Source organism: Pseudozyma flocculosa (assembly GCF_000417875.1).
Source record: "Pseudozyma flocculosa PF-1 unplaced genomic scaffold scaffold00002, whole genome shotgun sequence".
In the NCBI taxonomy this organism is placed as follows: Eukaryota; Fungi; Basidiomycota; class Ustilaginomycetes; order Ustilaginales; family Ustilaginaceae; genus Pseudozyma; species Pseudozyma flocculosa.
The window spans coordinates 545,861-558,095 of NW_006920870.1; the positions used below are offsets into that span (position 1 = coordinate 545,861).

The 12,235-nt window shown below is 63.0% G+C and overlaps 3 protein-coding genes across 3 annotated transcripts; 2 read left to right on the forward strand and 1 right to left on the reverse strand.

Moving 5' to 3' along the window:
• Window positions 1-2,591: 2,591 nt before the first annotated feature.
• PFL1_00842 (uncharacterized protein) lies at window positions 2,592-4,309 on the forward strand (the record flags this gene model as incomplete). Its single annotated transcript, XM_007878343.1, has 4 exons — window positions 2,592-2,833; window positions 2,966-3,220; window positions 3,318-4,116; window positions 4,241-4,309. The coding sequence occupies 4 exons, from the start codon at window positions 2,592-2,594 to the stop codon at window positions 4,307-4,309; spliced, it is 1,365 nt and encodes a 454-aa protein (XP_007876534.1).
• Window positions 4,310-4,881: 572 nt separating this feature from the next.
• Window positions 4,882-8,088, forward strand: PFL1_00843 (uncharacterized protein; the record flags this gene model as incomplete). The annotated part of the gene is made up of 1 exon (XM_007878344.1): window positions 4,882-8,088. One exon carries the CDS (start codon window positions 4,882-4,884, stop codon window positions 8,086-8,088), a length of 3,207 nt encoding a protein of 1,068 aa, XP_007876535.1.
• Window positions 8,089-8,434: 346 nt separating this feature from the next.
• Window positions 8,435-11,543, reverse strand: PFL1_00844 (uncharacterized protein; the record flags this gene model as incomplete). Its single annotated transcript, XM_007878345.1, has 2 exons — window positions 8,435-11,136; window positions 11,252-11,543. The coding sequence occupies 2 exons, from the start codon at window positions 11,541-11,543 to the stop codon at window positions 8,435-8,437; spliced, it is 2,994 nt and encodes a 997-aa protein (XP_007876536.1).
• Window positions 11,544-12,235: the final 692 nt, after the last annotated feature.

The following is a 12,235-nucleotide window of genomic DNA, read 5'->3' on the forward strand; positions in this document are numbered from 1 at the left end:
GCCCTGCTGCCTCGTCCACGCCACCATTATCGTAGATGTAGTACGGCCCGACATATGTAGATTAGCTTCGCTAGCCCGAATCGAAGGCTGTTGTACGAATGCACTAGCGTACGTGGTCTACGGCCTGCTGTCCTCGACGCTCATCGACGGCAGTCGAATGCCGTAGGGCGGTCTGCGGCAGTCAAATGCCGTAGGGCGGTCTGCGGCAGTCAAATGCCGTAGGGCGGTCTGCGGCATTCCACTGCCGTAGGGCTGTCCGCGGCAAGTGAGTGCCGTAGGGCGGCCTACGGAGGTTGAGTGCCGTAGGGCGGCCTACGGAGGTTGAGTGCCGTAGGGCGGTCTACGGCCCCTGTTGATCGTACACTTCTCTACGGCTTTTTGGCCGTAGGCTCATATACGTGCAAAAAGCCGTAGAGCAGCCTGCGAGTCGAGGGCCGTAGAGCAATATATGCATACTGTGCCGTAGGCCCCCTACGACCCCAATGCCGTAGGGGATTAACGATCTCCTACGGCACTGCTGTATCGTACGAGATCTACGATCTCCGAAATCGTAGGAAAATTCTTGCCCCTAGCTATGCGTAGGGCCTCCTACGGCACCGGGTGCCGTAGGGGATTAACGATCTCCTACGGCACTGCCATATCGTACGAGATCTGCGATATCTGAAATCGTAGCCCAAGGCCTGCCCCTAGCTATGACTAAGCTTGTGCGTGCGCAAAAAAAAAATGGAGACCAGGCCACGCCGCCACCTGCGTGCGTGCTCTCGCAGGCTCGTAGGCTCGCGTGCGTGTGTGCTCACGCAGGCAGGCAGCCTGCCTGCCTGACCGCCCGCCAGCGTGGCCTCACCTGCCCGCCTGCCTCGGTATAAAGTCTTGCCCCGCTCCACCGTCACTCCTTCCCTCCCGACCACTTCCATCGGCCTTTTGGCCTGCCGCCGCCACCCAACCGCCGTGGACGCCACCTGCCGGCATCTGCACCAGCTGACTTGTCCCGCCTCGGTCGCGCTCAGTCCTGCACCGCCCAACCAGCCTCAACATCGACGCCACCAAGGCCAACTTGACGCCACCACCAACGCTGACATTGATGCCACCGCCAACGCTGACTCGCTGCCACAATCGACGCTGACTCGCCGCCGCCACCATCGACGCCAACTTTCCGCCACCATCGACGCCAACTTTCCGCCACCATTGACGCCAACTTGCCGCCACGACCGACGCCAAATCACTGCCACCGCCCACACGATGTCCTGACAACACACACCGGCCAAGTGTTGGAACACCTCGCCGTCTCGCACAAAAAAAGCAAAGGATAAACCGATTCGATCAGAAGGGACACTCTAGAGCACTGGATGCGCCTCCCGGGTCCGACTCCTCGGAGTCCTGACCCAAGCCGTCAGGTAAGGCAAAGGTAGCCGTAAGGAGCAGCTCCTACCCCTGATGCTACCCCTCACCGACGGTCAACCCCCCCCTTCATTCCTACCCCTCCATTCCTACCCCTTTAGATAGACACGTCTAGTTATCTAGAGAGCCGCGGTTCACGGTCGAGTCGAGCAACTCGACCAAAGAGACGGAGCGGCACGGTCCCCCGTAGCTACAGGATCATGGTTGCTGCTCTAGAGGTCTATAGTGACCCGCAGCGCAAGGTTGTAGCGTATATATACGACCAGCCTCTGGTCGACGATGGGACCGCTTCTTTATCAAATCTTACACACTTCACCCCCTTCTATCGGTTCAGCTTATCCTCACACACTCTTCCACATCTCTACAAGCGACTACAGTCGCCTGCCTTGCGTCTCCGACAACTAGTCTGTCGGTCTACCCTCGACCTGGCCCCGAAGCCGTTCCGAGTCCAGGAATAACAACTCGACTCCTACGGTTGACTCCATACTGTCCTTTGGTGTTCCAGACAACTAGACTTGTTGTTTGTCGTCGGTTCCAACTTGCACGCACCCTAACAGGTGATCCAATACGCGGCACCTCCCTGCCCACAGTCGTAACACTTTGATGCTAGCTATGAGTCTGAGAAATGTAGGCTGACTATAGCATCAACTGGCCCAAACTTTGCTGCTTAATATGACAAGGCAAGAGAGCAAGAATGATGTCACAAAGGCAAGATGAGGCAGGCAATGCCAAGGGAAGGTGAGTAGGGCTGGAGAATGCCCCCAGAAAGAGCTATAGAATGGCCAGGAAAGCGGTTTGTAGGGCTACATGTTAACAGCAGGCACGGAAAGACCCCGTGTTGATCTGTGATTTGCGGCAGGCCTGGTTGGTGGCAGCCAGGCCAGGCCAAATCGGCTCACCCTCGGGTCCGAGCGATGACGGGCCCGCGTGGAGGTTTTTTTCGGGGCAGCTGGAGCCTGGTCGGTTTTCAGTGGTAAGGTTCCAACGCACGTACGCGGACCAGGTTGGCTCCACGTCTTGCTGACTCTCCCTCCCTCTGCCTGCAACCACACGCACGTTCTTCCGGCCAAGGGCGGCTTCTACATAACCCCCTCCCCCCCATCCATCCATCCAACCATCCAACCAGCTATCCAGCACCTCGTTTGCTGCAGCGAGTCCAGTATTCACCCGGCTGCTAGGATTCTTCCGTCAAGATGCCCTACCTCGGCACCACCTCTCCCGGCGAGGGAGAGTCTGAAACCATCGCACCGGTACTACCGTCCGCCACGGCACAGAAGCCCGGACAACCATCGACCATCTCCATACCGGAGCTACGGCGCCGCGCAGGGGATGGCGATGCCGGCGCCCAGGTCGACCTGAGCATCGCTCAGAATCGGCAACCAGTCTCGCACAAGCTGGTTCCGCCGAAAGGCTGGGTGCACTTTGTGGCTGGAGGGTGAGTGGGACCTCAAGCCACCCACTGATCTTCCTCTCGGTTCGGGTAGACTTCCGCCACCCGGCTGACTCGTTCTTCTTCCTCCCTCGGTCCGCCTTTCATCCTTCGGGGTTGCCTCTGTCTCGATCTCAGCGTCGGTGGGATGTGCGGCGCGATCATCACCTCTCCGCTCGACGTGGTCAAGACGAGACTGCAGTCGGATCTGTTTCAGAAGCAGGCAGCGATCAAGGCTGCCGCCGCGCCTTCCAGCGTGCTCGGACAGACCAAGAAGCTGGCCTATCACTTTGTCGAAACAGGGCATCTGCTCAAGGAAATCGCCACCAAAGAGGGCCCACGGGCCCTCTTCAAAGGTCTTGGGCCGACTCTGGTTGGCGTCATTCCGGCGAGGTAGGTCGAAAGATACGCGCCCCACTGCTCGCGGAGCATAGTCGCTGCTCTCTCAAGCGACGCTGACCCCTTCTTTTGTGCACCGTACCGATGCCAGATCCATCAACTTCTATACTTACGGCAATGGCAAGCGGCTGCTGGCGGACCGCTTCAACGGAGGCGTCGAGACGCCTTTCGTGCACCTCAGTGCCGCAGCCATCGCTGGCATCACTACCGCGACCGCCACCAATCCGATTTGGGTCGTCAAAACGCGGCTGCAGCTCGAATCCCACCAGCTCGAAGAAGCACTTAAGGCCAGTCGGGCTGCTGCCGTAGGTCCGAAGCGCAGCGCCAGCGCCGGTCGGCCGAGTGCGACGTCGGCGTCCTCGCACGCACGCCTCTCGACCTCTGCAATCTCGCAAAAGCTCCATCCTTCAAGCGCCTGGTCCAGTCAAGCCCTCGCATCATCGAAACAGGCAGCCTTTTTCAAAGCGGCGCCGTCTCCGCCAAGGCCGGCAGTCAACTCGTTTCAGATGCTGACCGCAATCATCCGGTCAGAGGGCATCAAGGGCCTATATCGAGGGATGAGCGCGAGCTACCTCGGAGTCGCCGAGGGCACCATCCAGTGGGTCCTGTATGAGCGGCTTAAGAGGATGGGCAGCGTCGGCGGGGAGGCAGATGGGGCGCAGTCTTCCCAGATATCGCGCATGGTGGGCGCAGCCGGGACAGCCAAATTCGTTGCGAGCCTGATCACGTACCCACACGAAGTGATTAGGACACGGCTGCGGCAGCAGGTCAGACCCGGTCAAGCTCCAAAGTACACCGGCCTGATGCAGACGATCCAAGTGGTGCTGAGAGAGGAGGGCGCGGTCGCCCTCTATGGCGGTCTGAGCGCCCATCTGCTCCGCGTTGTTCCGGTGAGTTCGACGGCCGCACACCACGCCACGGCGGCGGAACGGGAGCCTCAAGCGCGCCGACGGCGAGCCCGTCTGTCATGTTCTGACCGGAACTTTGCCTGTCATCCCCATCATCGGCTCTCAGAACGCCGTGGTCATGTTCTCGATCTACGAGGTGACGCTGCGGCTCGGGTCCACCAAGGCCCAGGCGTGATGCCTGCGTCCTTTTTTGCAGAGCCTCGTCTCGCTCGCCGTCGTGCCCACCACCACTGACTGTCCCTCGTGCTAATTGTGGACCAGGGCCGTTGATGGCGTCTGAACCTGGCCTCCTGTTGTATCAGTACTCTACACCATGGCATTGGCAGCTTTACCACGCCACTCGGCTCCGCACTCTGGAAATCGTCGTCACCTGCCCGTCGCGCGGGTCGATCCTGGGCTTCGTCGAGCTGGTCGCTCTCGGGCGATGGCGACGCACGGGTTGCACTACTCGCCGGTGGGTCGGGCAGGTCTCGCCCCTCCCCCGCCCGCGCCGGGCCGCCCTCGGACGTGGGCAAAGCTGGAGAGGAGAGTGAGGGTGGTCCTTGGCTGCAGGCTGGCGGCCCAGCAGAGTGGAGGCAGAAGCCAAGGAAACAAGGAAAAAAGTTGGGTCGAAGCCGAAGGAGAGAGAGGTAGTCTTATTAGTGAGTTGGCTTTGCCTCCTTCTTCCTTGTATCTCTCACCACTTCATCTTCCCGCCCATCGTCTTTGGCGTTGACAGACTGACCACCGCCGTCAAGATACGACAATATGGTCAAGCACTCTGCTGCGCGCTCGACGACGGCCAAGGCGCGCGGCATCTCAGTCTCGTCGGCAGATTCGGCCTCGGCGGTGGCCCCCCTCTTCCCCAGGCCAACGTTCCGTCACCCTGCCGCTCCCTCGATCGCCTCGGCCTCTTCGACCCCTCAGCAACTTCCGTCCTCGAGCCTGCGCATCAAGATAAGCACTCAGCCTCCCCTGCCCATCAGCCGCTTCCTCACCACCTTCAACGCCTCCGCACCCTACCCCTTTGTCGACCTCGCCGAAAAGATCCTCTCCTCGCTCGCAAGGGTCGCTCACACCAACGACGCCGTCTCGCTCCTCGCAAGGTGCACATCCGAGTCTCTCTCTCTCTCCATCGATGGCTTTGAAATCATCCCGGACGACGTCGTAGCCACTATACGCGACGGCGACCTCATCGACGTCAGCATACACCCGCAACACGCTCTGCAGCTCACCTCCTCTAGCTCAAAGGCTGCGGGCAAGCTGTCAAGAGCAAGTCATCAAGTCACTGAGCGCCCCAGAAAGAGGCAGAGACGACGGAGCACTCCAGATTCGAGCTCGTCAGCCTCTACCTCGAGCTCAGTCTCTTCATCCACCTCGTCTTCGTCCGACTCGTCCAGTAGCCGTAACAGCCACAGCTCGGGGTCGGATCCGGAGCCGCCGCTGGATGCAGAGGCCAGCGACGCCCTCCTCCAGGCAAATCGCATCGCCGCACTCATGCGCTCCGAGCTCGGCGGCAGAGGCGGCAGCGGCAGCGACAGCGAGGACGACGACGTCGAAGACGATGACGCTGAAGAGGGTCAGGATGAATACAACGGCGAGGCTGACGACGGCGAGGGCTACAGCGACGCTGATCGCGGCGGCCAAGAGGGCACGCAACCCTCGCAGGACGCATATGGACCGCGCACACCACGTGCTAGCGCCAAGGTGATCCCGCCTGGCGGGGACATCGACGGGGACTATGACATCGACGACTTTCCCAAGCCGCCACCCGGGCTCGGCCAGCCGATGGCGCTGCCCGGAAGCCTACCGTCAGGCAGAGCAAGGTCATCTGTCAAGTCCGCTGCTGCAGTCACCATGCCCGTGCCACCAAGCCTCGGCTCACTTGGCGGCTCCAGCTCCGTCGCCGCAGCTATGGCTGCTTTCGAGGCTCGCAAAAAGGCCTCCGGCCCAAAGAATCGCGCTCAGCCAAGGGTCGTCGCCCCGGAGATAAAAGCGGCGCCGAGGTCGTCGGACCCTATTCAGTTGCCAGACGACAAGAATGACGATGGGGCCACCAGCTCGGTCTCGAGCTCCAAATCCGGTTCCGACGACTTGGAGAGTTCAGCATCGAGCGATACGGATGGTGATGATGACTCCAGCAGCGGCGATGCAGCATCCCGATCGCCTTCCATCAGCGACTCGGCGCCCTCGGAAGTCGTGCGTCCTGCTCGCGTGAGAGCGCCGGTCTCGGCCACCTCGGGCAGTCCAGACTCGCCGCAGGTCCTGATACCTCCCGGCCAGGGTACCAATCGCACGAAGAGAAGGAATCAAAAGAAGCGCCAAAGGGAGAAGCAGATGCGACAGGCCAGGGCCGAGGCCGACTTCCTCGCCGCCAAAGACCGCGCAGAGAGACGGTCTCGAGGCGAAGTAGTCGATGACGCAGAGTATACTGAGACCAAGGAAAAAATCGACGCCAAGGGCGAGAATCTGGGATGGGCCATCGATCTCTGCCCGTCGAGGGACATCGACACAATTGTGGCCAGACCAACACTGACGCAGCACGGTGTCGAGCAGCAGGCTTCGGAGCTCCCGCCCGGCGGCGGGAGCCTGGGCCTGGACGCGTCCGACGCCCGGCGCGCTCAGGCCACAGCGCAGAAACTCGCGGCCGCGCCCAGCCGTCAATTTGCGGGCGTTACGCCTGCACCGACCCTAGAAGAGATTGCCGCTAGGATGCTTGCCAGCCGACCCGTCGGACCCGTCACGCGCAAGACCAAGAAGGACAGGGCGCACGCCAGCGGCCCTTTCAAATCCCAGCCGTCAACAGTCGATACGCAGGACGGTCAGCTCGCCATCCCTGCCGCCTTTGCTGCGGCTGCTGCGACCACCTCCGCTACCGCTGCAGAGTTCGACTCGAGCCATGCCGCAGGCACGTCTATTGCCGCCAGCCGTCCCATCGCCAGCAATTCGAGAATCGCCGCCCAGCACCATAAGACCGGGAAGAAGTGGAATCCGGTTCCGCCACCCTCACAGCGGCCGCCGTCCGAAATCCCCTCAAGCATCAAGGTGACGAGCATCGACTGCGTCGAGTGGTACGAGCGCGAGTATGAGCTGATGCAGCAGCAGCAGCAACAGCTCGTTGACGAAGCCGAGGCAGACGAACAAGACGAGGACGAGGCGACACGCGCGTACCGTGCCATGCAGCGCGAGGTCAAGGAGAAGCTTGCGGCGCGCAAGCGCGAAGAGGCGCTGCAGAAGCACGCCGAGCTAGCTCAACAGGCCCAGGCAGAGGGTGACCAGGTCACACTGGCCCATGGCGCCCCAGCACAGGCGCCCGACGAGGACAAGGAGGACGAGCGAGAAATCTCTGTCGAGATCCTCGCCGAGAAAACGCTCAAGATCCGTCCGCAGATCAACAAGGTGCAAGGAAGGGGGCAGCGGCCGGCTCCGGGTCATGGTCAGGGCCAGAGACCAAGCCAAAGCCAAGGCGCCGCGCGACATGCTGCTATCGCCGTTCGGGTGGATCCGACAGATAGCGTGACGGAGCTCGACTACGGCGATCCCGACGACTCGGCCGCTTGGATGCCGCGCAAAAAGACGCGCATCGAAGCAGCGCCTACCTCCTTCGCCGCCGCCGCCACCGCTGCACTTAGCGAGGGGACGATGGGAAAGGCGTCGTCACAGCCGGCCAATGCTGGTGGGGCAGCCGCTGACAGGTCGGCAGGCAAGTGCGACGAACCGGCTGAGACTGAGGTGGGCCAGTCGATTGGACGGATGCAGCAGCTTCTCGAAGGGCTTCAGAAGGATGAAGGCGGCGGCAAGGCCGGCAACGATGATGCCGGCGATGGTGCTCGGGGACAGCGCGACCGGGATGATCAAGTCGAACAGGGGCAGGTGCGGGGGCGGGGGCAGGATGAAGATGCCAGTCTGACTGAGCTGGAGCGGGCGAGGAAAAGGGCCTTGGCGACGCTGAAAAGCCGTAGCCTCCAGCCGTAGCCGCAGCCCAGTTTCCGCAATGAGGCGGCAGGAGCGACCAAGCACGACCCGAAAGCCAGCCAGCCTCGACAACGTTTCCGACGCGTCATCATCGGGGAAATGGCGCACTCATCCGTCGCTGCGTGTTCAGCTTTCGCCGGCATCGTCACACGACAAGCCCAGGGGGTCAAACAAGAAAGCGGGGATGTGTCTGAGATAGCGTTGCAAGGCCACGGCACTAGGATCTTTGAAAAAGCAGCCACGACGACGAGGGAGGCGGCGAATCTGAGCTCCTCTCCCGGCACTGGGCAGGGGGCAGGGCCGCCCAGCCTGGTTTGGCCTGGATTTTGGACCGACCGACACGTCTCTAGACGGTGATCTGAGCAGCGTCGAGATTGAGGGCATGAAGGAGGAGGTTGACGTTTCGGATCCTCAGATCGGGACCGAGCTCATCTCCAGCCGCGTTGGCACCACCGTTGCGCTTGCTCCACTCCTTGGCCGAAACGACGTTTTCGAGAATCTTCTCGCGGAGCTCCTGAACCAGGACCTGTTGCTGCTCCATTCCCGCCGAGACGGCCAGGGCGGCCATGAGGTTCCAGACGGGCTCGTCTTCGACGTCGGCATTGCGGTATCGTCCTCCTGAAGACATTTGCGACGTCAGTCCCGATGTGGCCCCACCGAGGCCGCCCGAGAGGTAGTAGCCCACTCCGAACGGTAAAGCTGCCTTAGCGCGCGTTGATGGGAAAAGAGTAGGCAGCTTACCGCCCGCCGTCAGGCGGGAAAACAGCAAGCCGAAGATCTGTTTCCACTGGTCCAACTCGTCAGCCGATGGCTCCTCGCCGCCCGCCGCGCCGCCGCCCTGGCGCAGCGTCTCAGCGCGCGACAGGAAAATGGTGAGGAATGCCACGCCCGGCCGCGTCTGCGCCACGCGCACCGCATCGTTGCGCTCGACGAACAGCGCCAGCATGCCGCTGACGATGCGCATCGGCGCCGTGGCGGCGAGCTGCATCATGCTCGGCACAATCGTCGTGGCAAATGTCTCGGTCTGCCTCTCGACGTCGTTCTTGGCCTCGGTCCTGGCCGCGTCGTCGGTCGGGTCGTCGAGCAGAGGCGCCAGCCGCACCACGTCGAGGGTCTCAAACGACGCTACCACCATCGTCAGCGCCGTCAAAGTCTGCTCGGGCGTCAGGTGGCGCAACGCACGCGGCAGCAGCCGCTTGCCCTTGGCACAGGACAGCAGCGAGACGAAGGGGTGCGGGTCCGAAATCTCGAGCGGCTCCAGAACCCGCAGCTCCTTCCACAGCTTGGCCGTCAGCGCAGCTTGCTCGGCCTGCCACGCCTCGTACGCCTCACGCGCCTGGTCGGCCGCCGGATCCGCTGCCGCTTTGGATGCCTCGCCGTCGTCACCACCGCCACCACCACCAGCAGCTTCGCCAGCGGGAGCGGGAGGCGCATTGCGGCGCTTCTGTTCGAGCGCGAGCACTGTGTCGTAGAGGTTCTCTAGGATCCGCAGCACCTCGTGCTTGCCGAGCGGATCCCTCCGCTGCCCGTTGGCGCCCTCACGGCCGAGGCTGGCGCCCTCGAGCGCCTGCTTGACGGCGTCGCGCGCGTGGCCGGCGCCCGGGCTATCCCGGCCCTTGGTGGTGGCGGCGGTCCCGGCCTTGGGCGACGCCTCAGAGGCGTTGATCTGGAGCATCTGCCTGGGGTTCTTGGTGCTACTCAGGCTGACGCGGCCCAGCGCGCCCTCGAGAGCGGCGCCGCTGGCGCTCTTTTCGATCCGCTCCTTGCGGTTTTGGACGATCCGCTCCACCTGCTGCTGCATCCGCAGCATCGCGTTTTGCTGCTTGTTTAGCCGCTGCTTGCCCTTGCCCTGCTTAGTTCCGGCGCCGTTGCCGTTGTTGTTGCCGGCCGAGGGGACCACAGCGGCGGGGACGCCCGGTCGCATCGGCCCGCCTCGCAGCGCAAAGTAGATGTGCGCGTAAAAGTCATCGGCGTACGGGTCGGCGGTAATGAGCTGGCTGATCTGGATTCGGGTGATGAAATCTTTGTCCGAGCCCGACATGAGGCCGTTGTAGCGCGCCATGGAAGCGATCTTGTCGAGCCGCCTCTTGCGCTTGGCCTCGGCCCGCTCGAGCTCAGCGATGTGGGCTTGGGCCTTAACCATCATGAACTTGACGGCCTCCTGCTCGGCGGCGGAGCCGGGTGCGCCCTCGCGCTGGCTGGGGTCCAACAGGCCGGGGTAGGCAACGACGACGCTCTCGAGCGATTCGAACTGCATGGGTGGCGGGAGCGAGAGGATGCTCTGCTGGACGAGCGGGGGCATAGCCTCGAGCAGGGCGCGCATGCGGGCGAAGTGGGCTGCCTGCGCCTGCTGCTGGGCTGCCTGCATGGCCGCTGCGGTCGGAGGCTGTTGTCCTGGCATCATGCGCAGGTTTGGCGGAGGTACCATGGGCGGCATGCCAGGCAGACCCACCGACGGCTGGGGCGAGTGCGAGTAGCCAGGCGGCGGTGGCGGCATGCCCGGAGGGAACGCACCCTGCTGCTGCTGCTGCATCAGTGCCGAAAGTCCGACGGGAAGATTTGGGTCTTGCACGCTGGTAGCGGGTGATGCGTTCTGGACGGGGGCAACCGCGCCACGACGCGCCAGCATCTCTGCCTCGACTTCTTCGAGCGTCATGGGCTTCCCCCGGCCCTGCGACTCGGCCTCCACGGGCTGCTGCTGCGGCGGCTGGCTAGGCTGAACCTTGCCCCTCATTGCAAGCATTTCGGCCTCAACTTCCTCGAGCGTACGGGGAGCGGCCTGCTTGGGCAACTGCTGCTGCTGCTGCTGCTGCTGGGGCTGCGAAGTCGTCGGGCGGTCGTCGCGGGCGCCGAAACGGGAGGGAGGCGTCATCCAGAACTCGTCCAGGGTGGTGGCAAAGGCGGATGCGGTGTCGCGTTTTCCGGCATGCTGCTGGTGCTGCGGCTGCTGGGCCTGCCAATTGACGTTGTTGTTATTGTTGTTCTGGTGATTGGCGCCGGGCTTGACGGGATCGAGTCCGGCAGCGGCGCCAAAGTCAAAGTCCTTGCCTGGATGGGGAGAGGGACGGCGAAGGGTCGGACCCAACAAGGTCAGGCCAGGGGGGCTCCGCGACGGCACTCGATGTTGGTCCAGGGGCTTTGGGGGTCACTGTGGTGTACTCACCGACATCGCCACCGAGGTCGCCAAAGGTGTCTTCGTTGAAGTCGTCGTTTGCCTCGTCGAGCTTGTCTCCGAGGCCGTCGTATCCCTCCTGGCCCCATGTGTAGATTTCCACATCCTCCTGTGCGCCGGCGGCGAGTGCCTTGATCTTTGCGTCGAGGGTGTCATCGTCGTCGATGCCGCCAGTGGGGTCAAAGGTGGGGTCGAAGGCCGAGCTGGCGTGGTGAGGCTGCTGGCCTGGACGGATGGCAGGCTTGTCCCTTGGCAGGGCGGTGTCGAAGCCGAAGAAGGACATGACGGCACGAGCTGGCGAGGCGAGTCGAGGCGAGGTTGCGCCTGCTGCTACGGATGTTTGCGCGGTCCTGCTTCGGTATCCCCTTTTCTTGTTTTGCCCCTATCTCTTTGCTGTAGCCCGTCGGGGTCGGGGGAGCAGAGGGTGAACGGGACGATCTGAACAGGTGCTTGAGGGGGTGGAGTGGTGTGAGATCCGGGGGGATGGTCCAGGTGACAGAGGTGGGTGGTGGCATGAGAGGAGGGGAGGCTAGGGCGAGTTTGGGATGGGGGGGCCCCCCTGCCTGGAGGCGGGCCACCACCCTAGCACCGAGACTGGCAGGCGGGCAGGCAAGCAGGCAGGCAGTCGCCATCGCCTGTGCTGCTGCTGCGCTCGCCGGAGCTCTGGCTGACTTCGTGATCGATTCGGATCCGAGCAAAATGTTTGGTCACAGCAACGGGCTGCTCGCCTGCTTGCCGGCTTGCCTGCTTGCCGGCTGCCCTCCCTCGAACCCACCTGCAGCTCGCTGCAGGCAGGGGCAGGCGCACGGGTCAAGTCGAGCAGCCAAGTGCAGCTGGCAGGCGGTCGAGCCGCACGCCAGAGGCTGGGCACCTCGAGGCGGGGCCCGACCTAAGCAAGCAGCAGGCAGGCTTGGTTGGGCTCCCTCGCTTCTCTGTCACCCGTAGTGGCCTACGTCAGTACCTCCATCACCGCCA